The 21,690-nt window shown below is 40.4% G+C and overlaps 1 protein-coding gene across 2 annotated transcripts in view; it reads right to left on the bottom strand.

The window, feature by feature from the left end:
- Nucleotides 1-21,690, bottom strand: part of BNC2 (basonuclin 2) — a 304,979-nt gene that overhangs the window by 9,216 nt on the left and 274,073 nt on the right. For both annotated transcript variants that reach the window (XM_021717066.1, XM_021717063.1), the window contains one exon: nt 8,189-10,158. In XM_021717066.1, coding sequence (XP_021572741.1) covers nt 8,189-10,158 — 1,970 coding nt within the window. The remainder of the gene's footprint in view (nt 1-8,188; nt 10,159-21,690) is intronic.

Below are 21,690 nucleotides of genomic sequence, written 5' to 3'. Positions count from 1 at the left end.
ATTCTAATTACTTCGTAATGTTTTATGTCTTAAACATTTTGCAGCTCTGGAACTTGCCAACTGCTTCGTGTCTACCATTGATTAATTACTGAATGTTTAATCAAAATTTAGAAACTAATGTAGTCATTTATGAGCACACCGCAGTGCCAGAGTAGTTAGGCTTTGCTCCCAAGTTTGGAGAGTGTTGGGTTCAAAATCAAATCCCAGTCATGCATGAGGATCCAACAGTTTCACCTTGGGTGCTCTGAGGTTGCCAATTCCATCTCTGCTGGTGAATGGAAGGTAATCTAACTACAGGGTAAGCGGCATCTTTACCTGCCCTCTCTCCCTACTGCATTTCCCTTCCCTCTGGCCCCAACTCCCTCGTCAACCGAGCACCAGCATTTGCTGTTTCTGAGAATAAGAGCGTCCGCGTGAATAACCGTCTTGAGAACGTAGCTTTGAAGTGGTTAAACAAGTGAAAAATAATTTGCTGGGACAAATACATAAGTTTTTTTTTAATGTGGATTTTTTATGGTACTGTCATACAACCATTCACCGTTGAAGTTAAGTGTTTTTTTAATACCATTACTGAACTGCTGAAATGGATGCTAATATAGCTTGGAGTGCTAATGTCAAGTCCTGGTAATAAAAAAGACAGACTGCTGAATGAAATAATTTCAAGTAAAAAATAGAACAAAAGTGCTCTCTCTCTTGCTCTCCACTTTTATTGAATTGGGACTGACTGAGCCAATTGCTTTAGAAGTCTGTAAAACACAATTACGAGTGAGCGAACTGACCCACCAGTGCCCCCTCGGTGACAGAGAGACCAAAAAGGCAACAGAGTTAGAGCGACTCCCCTCAGCTGGCCATCAGGCCTAAGAGGCTTCCTTGTGCAGGCCTGCTGCCCTTGTTGCCCAAATCTGTCTTGTTTTATTTACAAAATCTTGTTTCCCATCAACAGGACAAAGTAACTTCATACATCACTTTTCAAGATGAAGATATCTCTTCTGGTAATTAAGGATGATCTGTCTTTTGATATTCTTATTTATATGGGTATTTATGCGTAAACACCCATGCATTTAGATCAGAACATGAGCACAATTTTTGAATGGCTGGTAATAATTCAGATTGATATATGCAATAGCAAAATTGAGGCATTGCTTACATGTTCAGTTAGAAACACTAGGCTTTTTTTTCTTTTCTAAGGTAAAGTCAGAATTAGAGCCAGCAAGAAAAAGAATTAAACTGGAAGTGGATAACATTTTCCCCCCTAGTTAATAAAAGAAAGTAATAAACTCCATAAAGTACTAGAGTTAAGATCACTAACACTTTAGGCATAACAGCTTTTTACCAGGAATTTACAACTCCTGTTTTAATTCAAGCCGCTTGCATTAGGACATAAAATCTAGGTATTTTTTAAAAAGTGTAGTTTTATGTGAAATAACCGAAGAAAAATTGTCCTTTCCTACAAAGTATTCTTTCTTCCTCTGTCAGCTTGCCTGTCTCTCTCACACACACACAAGAATCAAAGCCATCGAGTCCCTTTTTTATAATATGGTCATTTTTTGGCAAGGGTAAGCTTCTTTAAATTCTGCCACATTCATTTATTTGGAGCTTGTGGGAGTCTTATGGCCAAAATATTATTTCTGACAAGGCTTTAAAAAAAAGAAAAAAAAAATGCTTCATGGTTAAACCTTCCTATGACATTTAAACAGAAAAAGAAAAGTATCCCAGCAGTCCCCGCCCCAGCATAACCACAAACAATTCCTTACAGTGAGAGAGTTGATGGATGTCTTTCACCTGAGAGAGAAGCAATCTCACCAGGGTTATACAAGTGAATGTTAATGTATGTGTGCAGTCTTACCACCCTCTTCCGGGTGGAAAATGGCCTATGCTTTTTGTTTTTTTAACAAAGAAAAGACTGTCTACAAAACAAGTATCTCGAATACAGAGATATGTATGAGAGTCATACCAATAAAGTCAAGAAGAGAGTCAGAGAGATGGATTCTGGTGGGCCCGAGGGAAGTGGAGATCAGGAAGACCCTTTCCAAGTGGTCCCAACATGAAAAACATCACCTGTGCACTCAATATGTGCATTCTACTCTGACATTTTTGCCCGAGTTTTCTGTCTTTTGATACTCTTATTTATACGGGTATTCATGTGTAAACACCCATACGTTATCTGGATGCATTTAGATCAGAACATGAGCACAGTTTTTGAATGGGTGGCAATAATTCAGACTGAAATGCTGGCAAGGGTAGTAGCTGTTCCTTTCCAGGGAAGGTAAAAATAAAGGCTGTATAGAAGCATTACGTTTATGCAATGGCAATTACAAAGCCACAAGAAGTTTAATGTTAACGCCTATCAACAGACATCTGTAAAAATCTTTGCATCGTGAAAGGGAAATCATTCGTCAGCCATGAAGCTTTTTGGTCTGTTTGGCACGCAGTGTTGAAGATGGTGGAAGTGACTGGTGTGGTTCTCGTAGTGGAGGAGGGAAAGGTCAGCAGAGGCTTAAATGAGCTTGTCTTGCATCCAGCTGGGCCAGCAGGCGGTCATTAGGAAGATCCAGGCTCACTTTAGGCTTGACAGAGTCTCTCCCCATGATACAAGGAGACCGTTTTGCTCATTGCTCTTCTCCGAGGATATAAAAAGAACCCCAGGGACCGGAATGACACTGAAGTTTATCTTACTACCAAAGTTTTGCTTGAGGAGGGGACAACTAGCAATGACTCAGGAGGGGGGGGTTTATTTTATGTGTTTGCTTTTGATGGAAAGTAATGGAGATAAGTACAAAAGGTCTATTGATCTGCTGGCTTCATTGTGAAACCAAACAGAGTAGCTGGGAGGAGGGAAGCAAAACAAACAAACAACAAAATACACCTCTTCCTTAACATGTAAAAGTCCGAGGCTCTGCACAACGTCACTTTATAAAAGAATTTTAGAAATGGAGGGTTGCAGTTTGGCAAAAATAAAGGAAATGAAACAACGAATGTTTTAACAGGCTCTCCTCTTGTATTTGGAGAGGATTAACACGCTGTATTTGACAGCTAATTATATTAGGGCAAATATACTAATAGTTATCTTGAATTGGTGTTAAGTGGCTCATTTCTTGGAGGTACTGCCTGGTGAAACCATGTGTACTTATTGAAAAGCTCTCTCTAGAAAAAGTTGTAAGTTTCCAAACATAGAGAATGATGGAAAAAATGACTGTTGGTTGGTGTGCTGAGAAGGTGATAACAGGAGGCAGGTAACATGTTTTCACATCTTCACCTCTGTTGTTAATGTATGCAGTGGCTCATCAGAGGTAGTTCATGATAATTTATTCCTGCACACCTGTACAGGGCTGGAAGTCAGGTAATCAGAAAAGCAAAAACTATACATCTCTGCTTTTTAGCTACAGCTACCCAGAGTCCCATATAGGAACAAATTTAGTTCTGGAGACATCAGCAGGTTTTAATAAACCAAATACAGATGTCTTACTCCAGCAATAGAGAAGTTTACATGTTTAAATCCGGACTGATTTGACTAGCAATCAAAGAGAAGGTTCACACTTGGCACCAATGGGTGCCTCATATTTATTTATAAATCATCCTCAGCAAATATTATTTTGTTTTTCAACTTATTCATGTGGCTGAATCGCCTTTCCTACACCTTGAAGATCAAACATATGCTTACCTTTCTGATAAAATTTAAGACAAACCTTGACAATTAGTGGCCACTACTCTGAAACAAAGAGGGGGAACAAAGATGGTAAAACTTATGTAGGATGAAAAACAGACAATTACTTCTTTTCTACATAGATCATCTAGTTTCTGAGTCTTCTATTTTAGTTGAGGGAGTTTTTAAACTGCCAATCACTAAAGCAAATGTAAATGGATTTTAACATATTAGCAAATAATATTAGAAATGTTAGGAAAGACGACAGAAGGGCATTTACTTTGTTGCTGTTGTTGTCTTTTCCCCTAAATAAAAATCAAATGTAATCTATAAATGGGTTTCTTTTAAATAGAGGTGATCCATGGCCACCCAGTCCTCTTAGGAATGAAAAGTTACGTCAGGAATGACCAAAGGAAATAGACTCAGCTAATTCTGACTGTGATGCTCGCTCTCTCTCTCTTCAAGAAAATTTCCTTTATGAAGACTGTAGGTTCCAGTCAGTTAGAATTTCTTCTTCCCAGGGAAGATTTCTTATGTATACTTCAAAACAGAGGGCCAGCATCTAGCAGCAGAAAAACCAAGGGATAAACAAGAAGGAAGGAAGAGTGTTTACAGACTTTCAAAATCTCACACTACACAATGTTATCTGTATATAGTACTTGAACACTTAGCAATCACCCTAGAGTACCAGAGTTCTTTATAGAGAAAGCTATTTACATTTCACTTTTACCTCTCAGAATAAAAATTATTCTCACAGCTACCAAGTCAGAATGGTACCAAGTATATATTAGCTTGCTCTTTGTCATTAGTGTGGGATGGTCCTCTTGACTTTTTAATTTATTAAACACACACTCATTTACAACTATATAGAAAAGGGTACTTGTGATACTGTTGCTTAGAGTCATCAGCCCTAGGAAATCTTGCGTGTACCCCTCTCTCTCTCCTCCTTCGCTGTCACTTTAGACAACGAACATTATTGCTTTTTCAAAGTCTTTATTCGACTTGATCTTACAAAATCTAAAAAGACCACAAGGAAAAACCTGGGAATCTTTGCTAACCAACCGCCAAACATAAAACACAGTATTTAATATCTTTCTACCTTCATCTTACTAACATGCCTATCTGGAGACCAAAAAATCCAACTCCCTCATGTATAACCATCTTGGAAGAAGCCCAGGAAGACCCGTGTAAAACTCCTATAAGGTTTTCTGATCTTGGAGACAAGAAGGCTGCTTTTATAAACAGAAGGAAGAGGGTGATTCTGTTGGCTTTTATGACAGGTATTCTAGAAACCCTATAGCTTTGCACACTTCAGCCCCCACTCAAAAATTCCCTCTAATGCTTTATTTGCACAAGGAAGACATTGTGGAGACAAGGATAGATGAAATCGAGACTCTGGAGAGGAAAGAAATGGGCCTGAGGACAGCAGGATTAAAGGCAAAGGAGGGTTTCTGTTTGGGAAGGTCTGTTGGCTCAAGAAAAGGGTAAGAAAACCTGTCTTAGCTTCACGGCAAACTGAAAAGGGAAAAAAATAGGGACACGAACTTCCTGGGGTTCTTATGACTAGTGTCGTAAAAGTGAAGAGAGGGGAGAAGGTAAGTCTAAGGGATAGATCAGAGATGTGATCCAAGAGGCTTTGTGAATAAAGAGATTAAATCACAGGTTGACATTAGCTGACGAGATGATAATAAAAGGTACAATTAGTTATGCTCCACAGTCTATTCCGCTGAGATGCAGGAAGAGGCTGGTACCCTAAGTGGCATCACTATTTCTGGTTATTTGATGGTAGCTAAACTCACATCATTATATTAACTCAAGTCATAACTCAACCAGGGTATACTCTTTCTTCCTAAGGGAAAAAAAATTAAAGTATCAGAGGCCAGGTGTGGTGACTGATGCCTGTAATCCCATCACTTTGGGAGGGTGAGGAGGGTGGATTGCTTGAGCCTAGGAGTTCAAGATCAGCCTGGGCAATATAATGAGACCTCGTCTCTACAAAAAATTTTTAAAAAATTAGCCAGGTGTGGTGGCAGGTACCTGCCATCCCAATTATTTGGGAGGCTGAGGCAGAGGAAATCGCCTGAGCCCAGGTGGTCAAGGCTATGGTGAGCCGTGATCATACCACTGTACTCCAGAGTGGGAAACAGTGATACCCCGACCCCAGCTCCTAAAAAAAAAAAAAAAAAAAATAGTATCAGAATTTTTGTTGTTTTTAACCTGGTATCAAAATATTTGTGTATTTTTACCAAATCAAAATTTCAAGTGGGAATCAAACAATTTTTACTCCCTAATTTTTTTCAATTTGCTTTTCTTAATTTATCATGTGGATAAAACTCTAAATTTAAAAAGACTGGGTATGATGTGATTTCACCCAAATGAAATGTATCAGCTGTCTACTGAAGTTTGCTATCTCCTGTGTGACTGAACACACAAGGGAGCACATCTGTACTATTCTTCCACCTGAAATATCCTAATCATTCTAGATACTAGTCTAAACTTCTATATGGCTGGTCATTAACTAAGCTCCAAACACTTAGAATAAAAATGCAGACTGAAATATTCTCCTGCTTTCGCTAAATGTTTTCTTCAGACAAACTAATCCACAGCACCTTCACAGCATCTCCTCATGCATTAAGCCATATACACACAAGTGTCTTTTCTAGTTGTTTCACATACAAGAAAGTACCAAGCTTTGGGTGTCCATCATTTGGGTCCCACATCTATCTATTCTAGAGTTATGACTTGCATTATTTTCAGCAAACCAACCAAAACTGTGATAGGAATTCATGCAAATGAGCTTAAACTTTGGTTTGTCTTCAAACACTCCCCATTCCCACAAATATTTTATGCTGGTGTTCATGAGTCTTCTGTTTTTGTTTTGGATAATCCAGTGCATTAACCTCATTATCACAAGTATACTATTTCAAATTTAAAAGAATGAGTATTACAAATATGGGACGCTGGATAAAGTATTTTTCAATATACAGCTATCTTATCTGACATATTCTGGGACTGTCAATGATAACTTGAAACTGAAAATAACTTTGTGACTTAGAAGCCATTTTTATAGAACAAAGTAAATGGGGGTGGGAAAATCTTTAAAAAGATAGATTTATCCTCAAATCATGTTTTGACTTGTATAAGAAAGACACTTATTTTCTTAGAGATGTTGCTTTTTATAGATTGGGCCCCTTTTATTTCAGTGGAAAGGAAAATATATCCTTTAAACTTTTCTTTAGAAAAGGACTGATCTTTCAAATACGAAGACAAAACAGAATGTCCTAGAGACAGGTCACCACTTCTCAGTGGTACTTTTATTGCATGTTATTTTGCCAAAGAACCCTATCCAATTGATAAGCATTAGAATCTGGGTGGTGGCTATTTGGAAACTTAATTAATTTAATGTATTTCTTCTACATATATTGATTTCTACCATGTAATAAAAACTTCTCTTAAAGATATTCTTAAAAGACAAGGTAGACCCCCAAACCACACCCAATAGGATGGGAAGTACTAACTGGTGTGTGACCTGAGTATTATGTAAAAGATCTGCTCACAAGCTTATCTCCTTAAGTGTAGGATAACGATGTTACCTGGCCACCAGCCACCTCGACACATTCCGCTATTTTACATTTTCTTTAGGATTAATAAAGAACACTGTAGGTTTAGGGCCAGATGCTTCTGTTTAAGCCCAACTGTTCCAGAGCTGCAACTACATAGCAAGGGTGTGATGTCACCTGAAGGCTGGGCATAATATATTTTAACTGACCCTAAAAGTGTACGCATGCCTTCTTCTCTGTGCGTCATTCCCACGGTAGGCTATCGTTTAGAGATGTGCTCAAAGACATTCTGAGGTTAAAATAAAGAACCCCACACCACCATACCATTTTCCCACATCAACAATTACTTTGGTCCCATTGTCTTCTGATACTTTTCATGACTTAAATAATTCAAGGACACACTAAATACTCATGTAAGGAATGATAACATTTCTGGTTATACCTACGGAGATGCAGGCTGTCTCGATGTCCTGGACCTATGGTTCTTTCCATCCGTAAATTTCTGTTTCTATATTGGATAAATATGTGTGTATGAAGATAATATATTGATTTAATTAAAAAGCCACAAGGCAAAGCAGAAATATATATATATATATATATATATATATATAAAATATATATATAAATAACAGAAGCTGCGGCTTCTGAGTGAAGGTTTACGGGAAGGCAGGGAACCACGTACATAGTCAACTTATTCACACCTAGATGCATGGAAACGCAAACACACACACATACACAGCGCACAGAGAAAAATGGCGTGCATTACGGGTAAGATGGCATACGATACTGCATGCTTAATCATTAACAAGCACCAACTGCAACAATCCCTCATGAGCATGGCAGCTTAGTTCTCACACGGTCCCCGTGGACAATCTTGGCAGTGCATCAAAAACATCTAGGTTGGATCTTTTTAATGTCAAGTCCAGCATGACTGAGACCGGCACCCTCCGCCCCCAGCAGGAGCAGCCAAGGGAGATTTACTGACCTGTCTCTGCTCCGGCGAGAGGGGAACGCAGCATTGCAGCCAGCCACCGTGCAGACGTGCATCTCTTTTAAGTGAACGTTCCTGTAGTGAAGCTTCACGCTGTAGGAGCTTTTGAAACTCTTCTTGCACACGTAACAGATTTTGGGGTCTGGGCTCGAACACAGGTCACCCTCCGGGGAGAACTTTTGAGGGCTGCCATAGCTCAGAGAGGATGCAAAGCTTTCGTGCAGGGCAGCCATGCCGGCCCCCCCACCGTTGTACAGTCCGTACTGGCTCATGTAGAACATGTCGTACGTGGGGTCTGTAAACTCCTCCTTCACCTTGATGACATCCTGGTGAGAGGGCTCGCTGTGGTTCTCGGCGGGCCGCTCGCTGGTCATCAGGACCTTGGCGCTGACCTCGCTGTGAAGGTGCTCGTCCCCCTCCATGGACTCCTCGCCCAGCTTGGGCTCCGAAGACTCAGACTCATCCTCATAGTCTCGCTCGGGCTCTTGGTCCTCGGAAGTCATGCTGTCGGCCCTTCCGATTTCAGTCCTGGAAACGCACCGGGCCCTGCCGTGCTTCGCCAAGTCCCTCCCCGACATGCCGGGGCTCATCTCCTCCTGGGAGTGACAGTGGTTGCCATGGCTCACGTCGCTGACCACCGCTCCGCCTTCGTTGGGGTCGTCGTCTTCGTCATCAAACTCGTCGGCGGTGTCGAGAATTTCCTTCTCAATCTTCACCGGCATGCTCGACTTCCGGGGCTTCTTCTTGGGCGCCAGGTCGGCGCTGGGCTCGTGGGTGGCCACCATCACGGCTGGCCCGGCTGGCTCAGGGGCAGGCGGGGGGTGCTGCTCCCCGGGACCACTGGGGGGAATGATGGGACTGGTGGGGAGGGAGGAGGGAGGGCTCACCATCTCCCCCGGGGTGAGGACGCTTCTGTAAAACGGCGGAACGGGCTGGACAGTCTTGAGCCCCGAAAACACCAGCTGGCTGGGCAGCGGGCTCTGCAAGACGGGGTCGAGCGGGGGCGTGGCGAAACCCAGGGGGGGCCGGCCGGGGCTCGTGAGCGCGAGGCTCGACTTTGTGCTCGCTATGACGGGGGTGGCAGCTCCCGAGGTGGCCCGAATCAAATCTTTGTCCCGGTTGTTCCTCAGCATGGGCATGTGGAGGCGAGGGTTGGGGTTTGCACTGTGGCGGTTGCGGCTGCGGAGGGAGCTGAAGACCATGTTGCAGCCCTCGATCGTGCACCGATGCTTGATCTTCAGGTGCACGGCATTGTAATGAATTTTGAGGGTGCCTTTGTCGTAGAAGGTCTTCCCACAGGCGTTGCAGAACACCCTCCCTTTCCTAGAGGCGGACCCCATCCTTCTCATCCGATGAATCCGGAAGGAGCTTTTGGGGTGTTCCGCTTTGGTGAGGTCGCCGACCGGGGCGGAACTCTGAATAGGGGAGACACAGGCTGGCTCGGTTTTGGGCTCCACGTTAGTAATGCTGGTCAGGGCATTTCGGTTGGGCGTCTGATCGTTCTTGTAAGGTGTGGGGGAGACTTCGGACTCACTGCTCTCATTATATTCGTTCTGGGTTGACAGGCTGGGCTCCCGCAGCCTCAGTCCCGGCTGCTCTAGCAGCAGCCCGTTGGGGGGCAACCCTAGCAGTGGGGCTGAGACAGGGTTTATGTATTGGAATGGAAGCAGAAATGCAAGGCTGTTTGGGATGTTTTCGAAGTGATGAATGCTGGAAGGATTGCTGTTCTCCAAGTGAGCAAGGAGGCTGGGACTCCTGGTGCGATTATTGCTCTCTATGAAGGTCCTTATGTCTGAGTCTGTCTTTGAAGACGGTACAGCCACGGCCTGCCCCTCTTTCTCCTGAATTGCCATCAGCTCCACTATGGATTTGGTTTCTCCAAACCGCAGAAACTGCTGAAGGGTGATGATTTCCTCTTCTCGAGACATGATGGCCCAGCGGTCCAGCACCTTGCCGGCAGCATCCTAGAGGCCACATCAAAGAAACAACAAAGACAAACACAAAAACTTATTGATTGTGCATAATTATTCAGTGCAACCGAAGGTGCTCTGTCTGCTCATAAAGCATCGAGAGCAAGAGCAGAAAACAACATGCAAGCACTGTTAATAAAAGTCAACCCACAAAGCAAACTTTTCTGCCATGCAAATGTAGTCATGAGAGTCACAGTTAGAGAAACAGATTGAGTTTAATAATGTCAAAGCAAACACGATGGAGACCACTGGGGCTCTGTGATCTAAAATGCCTTCAGTACAGCTTTTAACAACAATGATCTATATACTATGCAACTATTTAGCATATATTAGTATAAGACGTGAGTTCTTGCTGTGCAACCCAGTATAAGTGCAAAAAATTGGTACCTTAATCCTTATTAAATAGTGACACCATAGGAAGGAATTAAGTACGTTTTGTAAAATGTACTTCTTCAACACAAGCAGACATGACACTGGATTCAATGATGAAAATTCTTTAAATAGGAGTTATACGAATTTCTGAATCAAAAAGATGAATAAAGCAGCATTACCCCTCATATCCCCCATAACTAAGTTGTATCTTTTCTTTTTTGAATGGCTATATTTTAGTATCACTTAATAGTGGGCAATTTCATAAGGTAGAGTAAGGAAAACATCGCTCGTAAAAGGTAATTGTACTCTTCTTGAAAATTGGTTGTAATCCTATGATTCAAAGTTTGAGTTAGACTTAATGTATTTGACTTTTTATGATCTTGTTATAAATGACAGTCATAGATATTTAAAAAGTAAACATGTGATGGATTTAGATAGAATAAATGTGTTAAGAGTTGTCTCTTAGCATCCTCTTCTGATAGCAAAGGGAGTCCACAGAGAATACACATCAGTAATCCCCAGACTATGTGTTGTTAAATATACATTAAAAAGCATTTCACACTTTCATTTTTGCTAGTAACTATGAAATTTGCCTGGAGGTAGGACTTAAAAATCCTGCAATGTAATGTCAGGCAATCCACTGCAGCACGGATTGAGGGAAATCTATTCAAACACTTAAATAATGACTCCACCATTTTCTAGGGCACCATTTCTTCCCACCACGTAGGGACACTTGGCAGTCCTCTGTGAACGACACTGGTTCCAACCCTGACATTAACTTAAGAAAGCATAAAATCCTCTTTAAAAACAAAGTGACCAGATACTTATTAATTACAAAGGGAAAATAACTTCACAGCGGAAAAACCTAACAGACCTCACCTTTAAAGAGTAACTGAAGTTAAACATCAACCATGGAAGTCATATTGACATCAAGTACCTCTCGACGGGATATACTGAGAAAGGCACAACATTGCTTTTATGGCACCCTCACCCAAAATTCACCACCTCAACTCAATCGTTAGAAAACATCAGGCAGACAAAGTTAAAGAGTGTTCTATAAAATGGTATATAGTACTCTTCAAAGTGTAAAGGTCAGGAAAGATGAAAAACAACAACAAAGAATGGTTAGAGATTACAGGGAACTAAGAAGATATAACTGTGTTATTCTAGAGATCTCAGACCAGGAAAAGGACATTCGGGGTAAAACTAGCAAGATTTGAATAAAGTCTCTAGAAGAGTTAATAGTATTGCATCACCCTTAATTTCCTGGTTTTCGCGACTGTATCACGATTGTGTAGTATGTTACACGAGGGACAGCAGGAAGAGGGTTACAAGGGACTGTAGTACTTTAGCAATGGAACAGTCTCTCCTCTGTCTTTGGATATAAAATTCTCTCTGAAACACAACCATATGGTCTGAATCATCACAGAGAGTTTGATTAAGTGGGTAATGGTCATTTATTTATTTTTTAATTTTAATTTTTTATTTTTATTTTTTGAGTTGGACTGTCAGTCTGTCACCCAGGCTAGAGTGCACACTCGCAGCAACCAAAGTGTCGACCTGCTGGGCTCCGGTGATCCTTCCGCCTCAGTGTTCCAAGTAACCAGAGTTACAGGTGCACACTACAACCCCCGGCTAATTTTTTTATTTATTGTAGAGATGAGGTCTCACCAAGTTGCCTAGTCTAATCTCAAACCTGCAGGCTCAGGTAATTCACTCACCTGAGCCTCCCAAAGTGCTGAGATTACAGGCTGAGCCACCGAGCCTGGCTTGGTCACGTATTTGAATTACTTTTTTTAAAAAAAGAAACGCTCATAATTATGTGCTATCCTTTATGGGGCTCATTCCCGGCATTCTATCATTTTCCAAAAGGAAGATGTGTGGACATGTGCATGTGTATGCCTATTCCTATGGAAACTGTCCGACACAGATGTCCCTCCTTCATCTTATAGGAAAAATTGTAGATGAAATACTCTGATACAATGATCTGTTCAGAATAATCACATAAGGATGTGCATACAACATGGTGACTCCAGATGATCTTAGAATCCTGCAAGTGTCATTTAAGGAAAAAAAAAAACCAGTTGTATCAATTCCATCGTTTTTTTTGGAATAGGGGGAACAAGGGGACCTGTTAGTGTTGTAGTTAAACAGAAATAAATTGTGATTTTACGTAAAGTATCTCGTATGAACCCTATCAATAGCTTCTAGAGCGTCCAGAGCTCAGCAAGCATGAGAACTCGAGGAGAAGAAAGGTAAGATGGCTTGTTAAGGCTGCCAAGATGCTAACATGGGACGCAGGAGTTGAACCCAGAAATTCTGACTCTAAAAGTTCCCCAAGTGCCTCCACAGTTCTGTCATTCCGTGATGCCGTTTCCCAGGTAAGCCTGCTGAGTTTGCAAAAGCCAGGAGCAAGACTCCTAAAAAAGTAACTGTCTAGAGGACTATAACGTTCTCTTTTACTCCATCTTTTTTTTTTTTAAGCCATCAAATCTCCTCTCTTGAGTGTTCTTTTATGGAGCATTTCACTATGGATTGCTTCTCAGTCTGAACCCCAACCTGAGTCATATCTTCCCCAGGCTCTTCCCAGGTTGCCGGCACCTAAATCTGCATGTCAATAATGTACTTACACAGCTGGCAGCCTCTGGTATTAAAATGTGCCTCAGAAACCATAGCAACTGATCAAACCCACCTGAGGCATCCCATTTCCATCACCCTCCTGTCTTCCCTCTCCCAACAGCACACAGCAGTCCCATATGGTTTCTCTTTTCTCCTGGCCCGCCACAATGCCTGCTACTCTTTTAAAAACCACTGCCTTTTAGGCCATCTTTTAGTCATGAGTAGCTGTCTCTGCTAAAATGGAGACTGTTACATTAAACCACTTACTTTGGGTGGAAGGGGTCCAGGCAAGCATGTAAAGAACTTTGCTAGGGCCTGAATCATAAAAGAGAAGCTTCATTTATAGTAGTAACAGAAGCAGTAATTTATCCATACACAGAAGAAGTACAACATAGCATCTCTGTAAATAAATGTACTTACTTAACAGGACAAATACCTCCATAATGGAGTCCCCCGACGGAGCACCCTCTATAATACAGGCAATATGAATGGCCACAGAAGTTCTTTCCAAAGAAGTCATCATTCACATCTGATCAAGATCACCTAACTCATCACGCTCATAAATGGAGAAACTGCAACATGAAACAAAGCTGATCTTTTACAACGTAACGAGCCTGTAAGTTCCAGTCTAAGAATGGCTGCCAGTTCTAGTATATCCTTGGATAAAGTGGTTGAAGGGACCTAGAAACAATCAAAGGGAAAAGGGGAGGCCAAGGTTTCTTCCGAAGACCTTTGTGACAGAAATAAGTGTGGTTTGGTGTAGTGACTCAAACGGTGGGTTTAAAATGCTTCTGTGAAGTTAAGAACTTCCATGAATGGTATATATGCTATTCAAAATCAGACCAGTGTTAGTCTGAGGGCTTAAAAAAAGAAAGAAAAGAAAGAAGAAGAAAAAAAAAGCAGTCAGCAAATAATTGAGAGTATTTGGAAACTTTTATAACAAGTATATACTGTTGCAACAACAAAAGATATGCTTTTTTAAGTAATTTATTTGTATTGTATTTAACTTAAGTACCAGCTCAAGACTGGTTAGAAGGAAAAACTAGTCCTCTCCACAGATAGTACCGATAGTAAAACAAAACAAAACAAACAAAAAAAACTTTACCAAAGTGAATAGGAATCATAAAAATAATGAGGTATTATCATGGAATAAACACTAATAAAACAAAATTCAGTCTGTTAGGCTAGAATGAAGATCTTGACTGCTATCCAACCCGTGCTGGGACACTGGTTTCATATATGAATGTACTAAAATTAGAGTATATAAGTAGACTCTTGACCCTCCCATGCAATTGTATAGTTGGTGAGTCAATTCCTTTAGCCTTTCCTGCTTGCTACCAGAGTTCAATGACCTTTAGGTTGTGAAATGTTATTTACAAAATAAGGATAATAAGGTTTACCCTGTTAAGTTAAATGCAAGGTATTATTATAAGTATTGATTTCCTGTGAAAATACCTGGCTATACTATTAATGAAAAGATGAGTAACATCAAATGATCCAGACGTATAAGCCAGTTTTACTGGGTTCAGAAAAAGTATAAAAGACTTAAAATATTTACATCTATGCATTTTAAATGAAAAGATTTCCTTTTATTATTTTGTTGGAACTGGTGATTATCACTTGTAGAAATCTGGCACCCAGTTCCTATATGGCTCTGCAGAGGGACTTAAAAAAAAATCTTTTTGTTGTTGGATCAAATGTCATTGTTTAAATGCTTTTATTTGAGCTCTTTTTCACATCAAAGTACTTTCATGACTTGTAGTCTTAAAATCAAAGTAAAAGAAGGTTGAGTTGGCTTTTCTTATGGAAGGAGAGAGACAGCAGAGAAGGAAAGGCTGTAGAGAGAGAGACCAAATCAAGAGGCTTTGGGATCATTAGATTGTTCGGGAGCCTCGAGTTCAGTCCAAAAAGGAGTCCGCCTGTGGGCACTACAGGCCACAGCCCCATCACAGCACAGAGGAAAAACAACTGCTTTCTTTCTGCCCCAGGGTAGAAATGAAGGAGGAACACTGAACACAACACAGAGCTAGTGTCTATTTGCTCCCGTAGCATTCAAATTATTAAGAAATAAGCTGCTGGGCCTGTAATCCTGTGCCTTGGGAGGCCGAGGTGAGCGGATTGCTTGAGCACGCGGGTTCGAGACCCGCCCAGGCAACTTGGTGAGACCTCATCTCTACAATAAATCAAAAAAAATTAGCCTGGCATGGTAGCACACGCCTGTAGTTCCAGCTCCTTGGAAGGCTGAGGCGGAAGGAACGCCGGAGCCCAGCAGGTCGAGGCTGCGGTGGCCGGGAGCGGCCACGGCACTCCAGTCTGGGTGACAGAGTGAGACTCCAACTCAAAAAAAAAAAAAAAAAAAAAGAAAGAAAAAAGAAATAAGCAAATAGTTTAACTCTAAAAGACATAGAATAATTTAATTTTCTATTCCATTATAACGACTTATTTTGAATCAAATTTAAGGCATAATTTAAAAAAGAATCTTAAAATGATTAGCTAAAAAGTAAAAATATTTCTCCTTTGATATTAATTTTAGATCTCTTACTTAAATGACACTAAGCTTTAGGGACTTCTGACGCCCTAGAACAAAATCAGAGGTTTATGAGATATGCTTTTTATTTCATGTCAGGATTTGCACAGCATGCTGTCTTAAGGAATCATTTCATCATAACCACATTGGCAACTTATGTTCATGACCAGCTTCCCACTGGAATTTTCTATTCTTTCTCCTTCTGGGTTAATTCAAATATGAAAATAAGAGCAACAGGTTAGGTAGAAGATAGAGAAGTTACCAAATTTCAAGCCTACCTAGCTTACGTATTCTATCAGGCAAAATGTAACAGTAATTGCTGAGTTAAAAACTGATGAAACACGAATATGGAAAACTCAAATTATAAATTTTACCAGGTTTTCTAGATGTTTATGTTTTAAAAGGGCAAAGAAATTGTGAGATAGTTATATAATGGATATTAAAAAGGAATAAACTAGAGCATGGGTGACTCTCAAAGCATTATGCTAAGAATGAGAAAGGTTAGGACCAAAGAAATACATACCCTACCATTCCAATCATATGAAATTCTAGAAAATATAAGATTTAGGAAACAGAAAGCAGATTAGTGGTTGCCAGGGGCTGAGGGTAGGGGACAGAGACTAACTTCAAAAGAACATTAGGGAACTTTTGGGGGCGATGAAAACATTCTATATCATCCTCTCCTGTTAGCAGAGTGTACAAGGCAACCCACTGTGACATGGGAAGTAAAGTAAAGTCGTAAAGTAGACGAGAATTTCTATTTCTGTTTTACCTTAAAAGATAATTTTTTAAAGTCGGAATCTCACTCTGTCATCCAGCCTGGAGTGCAGTGGCACATTCACAGCCACCCCAGCGTCGACCTGCTGGGCTCCAGCAATCCTTCTGTCTCAGCCTTCCAAGTAGCCAGAACTACAGGTGTGTGCTACCATGCCCAGCTAATTTTTTATTTTATTGTAGAGACAAGGCCTTGCCAAGTTGCCCCGGCTGCTCTTGAACCCGCGGGCTCAGGCAGTCCACGCACCTCGGACTCCCAGAGTGCTGGGATTACAGGCTGAGCCACCGAGCCTGGCCAAGATAATTTTTTGATAATGTTTTATACATGAATATATGGAACTTTAAAACAGCTTCCCACATATAAGGGTACAGGTACAGCTCACATATTTTTACTAATGAGGTGCGCAATCATAAAACCATGCAAACCACTTCTCCATAGAGCTAAGGCCAACGGGGAGCAGGCATGTACTGTGCACGCACACCTTCGCAAGCCCTATGCAAGACACTGACAGTCTGCCTTCATTTGCATCCGCCTGCCTTTGCGCTGGTTGCTGGGTGAGGGCAGCAGGGTCAGAATGTGGCCCAGAAATTAGGAGACGTATCACCTAACTGCTGGGTCACCTCGGGAGCGAGTGATGAGTTCAGACCATTATCTCAGGTGATATAAACAGGGACATTCGATCAACCTAATAAGATGGGGGTCGACAAATGGAGAGCTCCTGAATGCCACTTGTAGGTTGGACAGACATGGCTTTAAGTACTGAAAGCAGTGGGAGTCTGAGGCCGCTATCCTGTGAAAAAGCCTCTGAGCATTGCAAAAAGAGTGATACAAGTCATAAAACCTCCAGTGCTTATTCACTCCCATTACCCCACCAGCTACCTGTTTTGATACTCAGATGGGTCCATATGTCACAAGCCAATATTTCAATATCTTAAGTTGTCATTCTAAAGTCAACTTTTAAACTCTTCTCTTAGCCAAAATGTTTAACTCTTCTGAGTGTTCCCTACTACTTCAGCGTTCCCCCCGCTTTTTTCTTGTTAGATTATGCTTCTCTCTCTAATTTATATGACTTGGCATTCCTAAGTGTGTCTGTGTGCCTGTGTGTGTGTGTGTGTGTGTGTGTGTGTGTGTGCGTGTGCGTGTGCGTGTGTGAGAGCAGGCAAGATGGGGAGCTAAATAAAAATGGTAACACAAAAAAATTCTTATTGAAAACAATAGATTCTGGGAAGTATTTAGGGAAATTTTTCAAGCAATGTTATAATAATTTCCAAGAAACACTTGAAATTATGTGGGAAAAGAACTTGGCATGTTTGTTTTAGCAAATTTATATTTAAGCACATATTTCTTGCTGGGCACTGACTAAGAAAGATGCACCACTGGCAAACGCTATATGCATTGGAGCAGTTTGGTTGTGTAAGTAAACAATTATACCATTCACTATTCACACAAAGCTCTTTCTTGCGGCTGTGATTTTCCAGTATTTCAGGCTAATGTTTCTAGGAGGCCGGCTGAAACAACTGTAATATCTGTAGGCAGAATGAAACACACTCGATTCATGCCATGATTGCACTAAATGGTTCAAATTAGACTTTTTTTTTTTCTTTAAGAAAATCAACATTTGTTTCGGGGAATGACAACTCCACTGAATTTCCACGATTTGGAGATCTGCATTTTGCAGAACTTCTCAAGAGCATCACTTTATCTTCGAGAATACAATGCTGACCAATCACATTCTTGTTCCCCCTCCCTCCTCCCCTCTCTAGGACAGGGATGTCCTATGAGAAAGAATCATCGGGGAGTGACATGAAGACTTCCAAATAGTAATCAAGACTGAATTTTACTTGTGAACATCTCTTTTGGAAAACAAATACGCTTTCTTTATCCATCCAAGACTGTCTTGTCATGAAGTAAGCATGCAAACATTAAAGTTAGGTATATACCAGCTTCCTGTGATTACAGAAGCTAATGCTAAATTCAATTGTCCAGATTTTAAAGAACTTGATTTGAAATATATTTCCTCTTCCTCTGCCGCTCACCTCCAAGGGAAAGTGAAAGCTACAGGAATATTCACCACCGGATAGGACGCTAGCGCTCCCGGAAAACTCTGCACTAAAGAAATTTCCATCAAGATAAAAACCTTGTATTAGTCCTTATCAGTTGACACACTAACATCGAAATCTTCTCTCTATAAATATTGTTTGCACACAAAGATTGACATTTTATTACTATTATTATTATTATTATTTTTGAGTTAGAGTCTCACTCCATCTCCCAGGCTGGAGTGCAGTGGCATACTCATGGCCACCGCACAGCCTCGACCTGCTGGGCTCTGGTGATCCTTCCGCCTCAGCCTTCCAAGTAGCTGGAACTACAGGTGCGCGCTACCACGCCTGGCTAATTTTCTGATTTACTGTAGAGACGAAATCTCACCAAGTTGCCCAGGTTGTTCTCAAACCTGTGGGCTCAGGCAATCCTCTCACCTCGGCCTCCCAAAGTGCTGGGATTACAGGCTTGAGCCACCATGCCTGGTCAAAGTTTGGAAGAGTTACTTATCACAGATACATGCATGTACACAAACATGCACATGAACACAGAGGTTGTCTTTCTTGGCTCACCGCTACTGTTCATTAACCTCATTGTACACCAGTCTTTTTATAGCATTCAAAATACTCAACCTTAGAGAATAGTGGTATTATGAGGTCAGGCATATCAAATGACTTGCAAATGAACAAAGTCAAGGAATGCCTCTCTTTGTATGAAAGTGGGAGGAGCATGGCTCTTGAACACATTTGGTAGCAGAAGACAAAATCGACATGGAAATTTTATGTGACTTTTAGGTACTGGTTTTGATATATTTTCCATTATATGAATTTCTAACATTTACTTTTCTGATCCATATTTGAAAATATTTTTCACAGTGAAAAATATATTTCAATAGAAAAAATATTCACAAGCTGAACAATACAAGTCCCCCCAAATGATCACCCCTCTAACCAAATAAACATTATCAAAATGCCAGGGCACTAAGTTTTCAATGATTCTCATAATTTTTAAAACACATTGTTTTACATTTGTTAAAAAGGAATGTACTTTGTTATAGAATGCTCTTGATTACGGACAAGATAAGAATAATTCATAGAATACGATTCCTTTTTTCCTCAGTAACAGTCTATACAGCATTTTTATTTTAAAAAACAGTGATTATGATAGATCACTGTGGGGTTACAACATATTTAATCACAGAGGCTCCAGCTACGCTCTATTAAAGGCCTGTCAGGATTTCTTCTTTGTACTGAGGAATTTTAGCTTGTCTAGCTTAAAACCAGCCATATGCATTTCCTCTATGGGCATTTGTTTGCAAATAAATAAAGCAGGTGTCTTGTTTTGCCATTATAAAAATTCAGATGAGTGAATTACTTTCTGCAATGTCTAGAATTGCACTTCAAAGATTCAAACATATTTTTCAAGTTACCTAGCTCTACTGTAAATCAAAACTTTTAAAGATACAAGACATTGTAATATATAAGAGTATCTTAGAAATCATTTAAGTTTCAAATAGAAAATCCTAAATCCAATTGATATCCCTAGCATACCAACATTTAGTATAAAATTACCTGTGAGTCCTTAACTTAAATACAGAATCTCTTACTCTATACCTGTAGGTTTAAACAGAACTGTCTTCAAGTTGCAAGTTTTGATTATGTTGAATACAACTTACACATATTCAAATTTAGAGAAAAATAAAACTAAGAACATAAGTGAAGAACACCTAAAATATAGTATTCATTCAGCCTACAACCAGCTGTGTGACTGTCAGTACAGCTTCAGCTTCTTCACATGTAAACAAGAGTTACCTTAAAATTTCTAAGTCTTACTAAAACCATCTTTAAAATTCCATTAGTCTACTATTTATGCCTAGAATCCGGACATGCACACCATTTTAATTAAAATGTTAAGAGCCTTTTACTTCTAACCAACTTGTATAACCAATCTACTTTTAGAATGTGTATATTTGTGACAGCAAACATGTCTTTATCAAAGAGTTACTGTATTATCTATATTCTGGATATTTCCAATGATGATTTTCTGTCTGGTGCTGCTTATCAGTGATGTGATTAGGGGTATTAATACTTCCAGATTAATTTTGGCTCCTGGTCAATTCAATGATCAATCAGTTCAAGTGAAAACTTTGCCTGAAAACTAGGGAAACTGCCCAAGAAGCTGCTAAATGGTCTTGGAAACCCCAAATCATACCAGTAGGGTTTGTAAACAATTCTCCAACTTAAAGATTCAACCAGTCCAAAACAAATGTTACAGATCAATCATGCTATGTAAATAAATATCTGAAGTCTTTTAGAGATCTTCACAGTTGCAAAACTCAGTAGTATTTGCATACAAGATCCTCCCTTAATTAAACCCTTTAAAGAGACACAAATTATTCACGTGGAAATGATTACTGAGATTCTAGAGGGTAAATCATTTTATAGTTCAAGACAGCAAGGGAACATTTTGAAATCCTCAGAGAAAACACACAAACAGGAGGAAAGAGAGGGACAGTTCCTGCAAACAGCCTAGCTTTCTCACCCACTCACACATAAAGATAAGGCCTGAGTCCTAGAGCAGCTATAAATCTGCTTGCTTTGCAATAAACAAGCCTCACCAAAGCCCTTTCTGACATTTTTGTTTTGAGGTCTACATTTTCTAGTTTACCTCTCCTTCCATAAGCAGAGTTCTGCCACTGAATTTGTAGGCATTCTCTATGTACCTGTAGGGCTGTGTTGGGGCTTTACGTTTCTGAACATAAATGCCAGAAATCCTGGTATTTCTTGATATGCTTTACCATAATGTCTAATCAATAGCAAGAATGGGTGCAAAAAACTTCTTTTTTCATGATGAAGGTGATGTTCACACATACAGGAAGGGCCAAAACCATGGAACAATTCAAGGCCACCATCTCTGATTTTGCTTGAAATTTCATCTGCGCAATCACGACTCTCGATACTGGTTCAGAGCTTCCAGAGCTTGAATGGATGGTCCTATTCAGGTATTAGACTTTGAGTGACTTCACAACTGAAGTGGATTCAACCACCCTAAAGATCTTTAACATAGCCATTAGGGTGTGAGGGAAGATGTGAGAAAAGGATGCAGCGTTCACTGTGCAATTCCATAAAACATAGAGGATTGAGTATTCCATAAAACACACTGAAGACGGTGTGTGCGATTGAACACAAAG

This window comes from Carlito syrichta, unplaced genomic scaffold (assembly GCF_000164805.1).
Source record: "Carlito syrichta isolate Samal-C Ts95f unplaced genomic scaffold, Tarsius_syrichta-2.0.1 Scaffold107889, whole genome shotgun sequence".
NCBI classification, from domain to species: Eukaryota; Metazoa; Chordata; class Mammalia; order Primates; family Tarsiidae; genus Carlito; species Carlito syrichta.
Note: the sequence above shows the minus strand (reverse complement) of the source record. Positions and strands in the feature narration are given on the sequence as shown.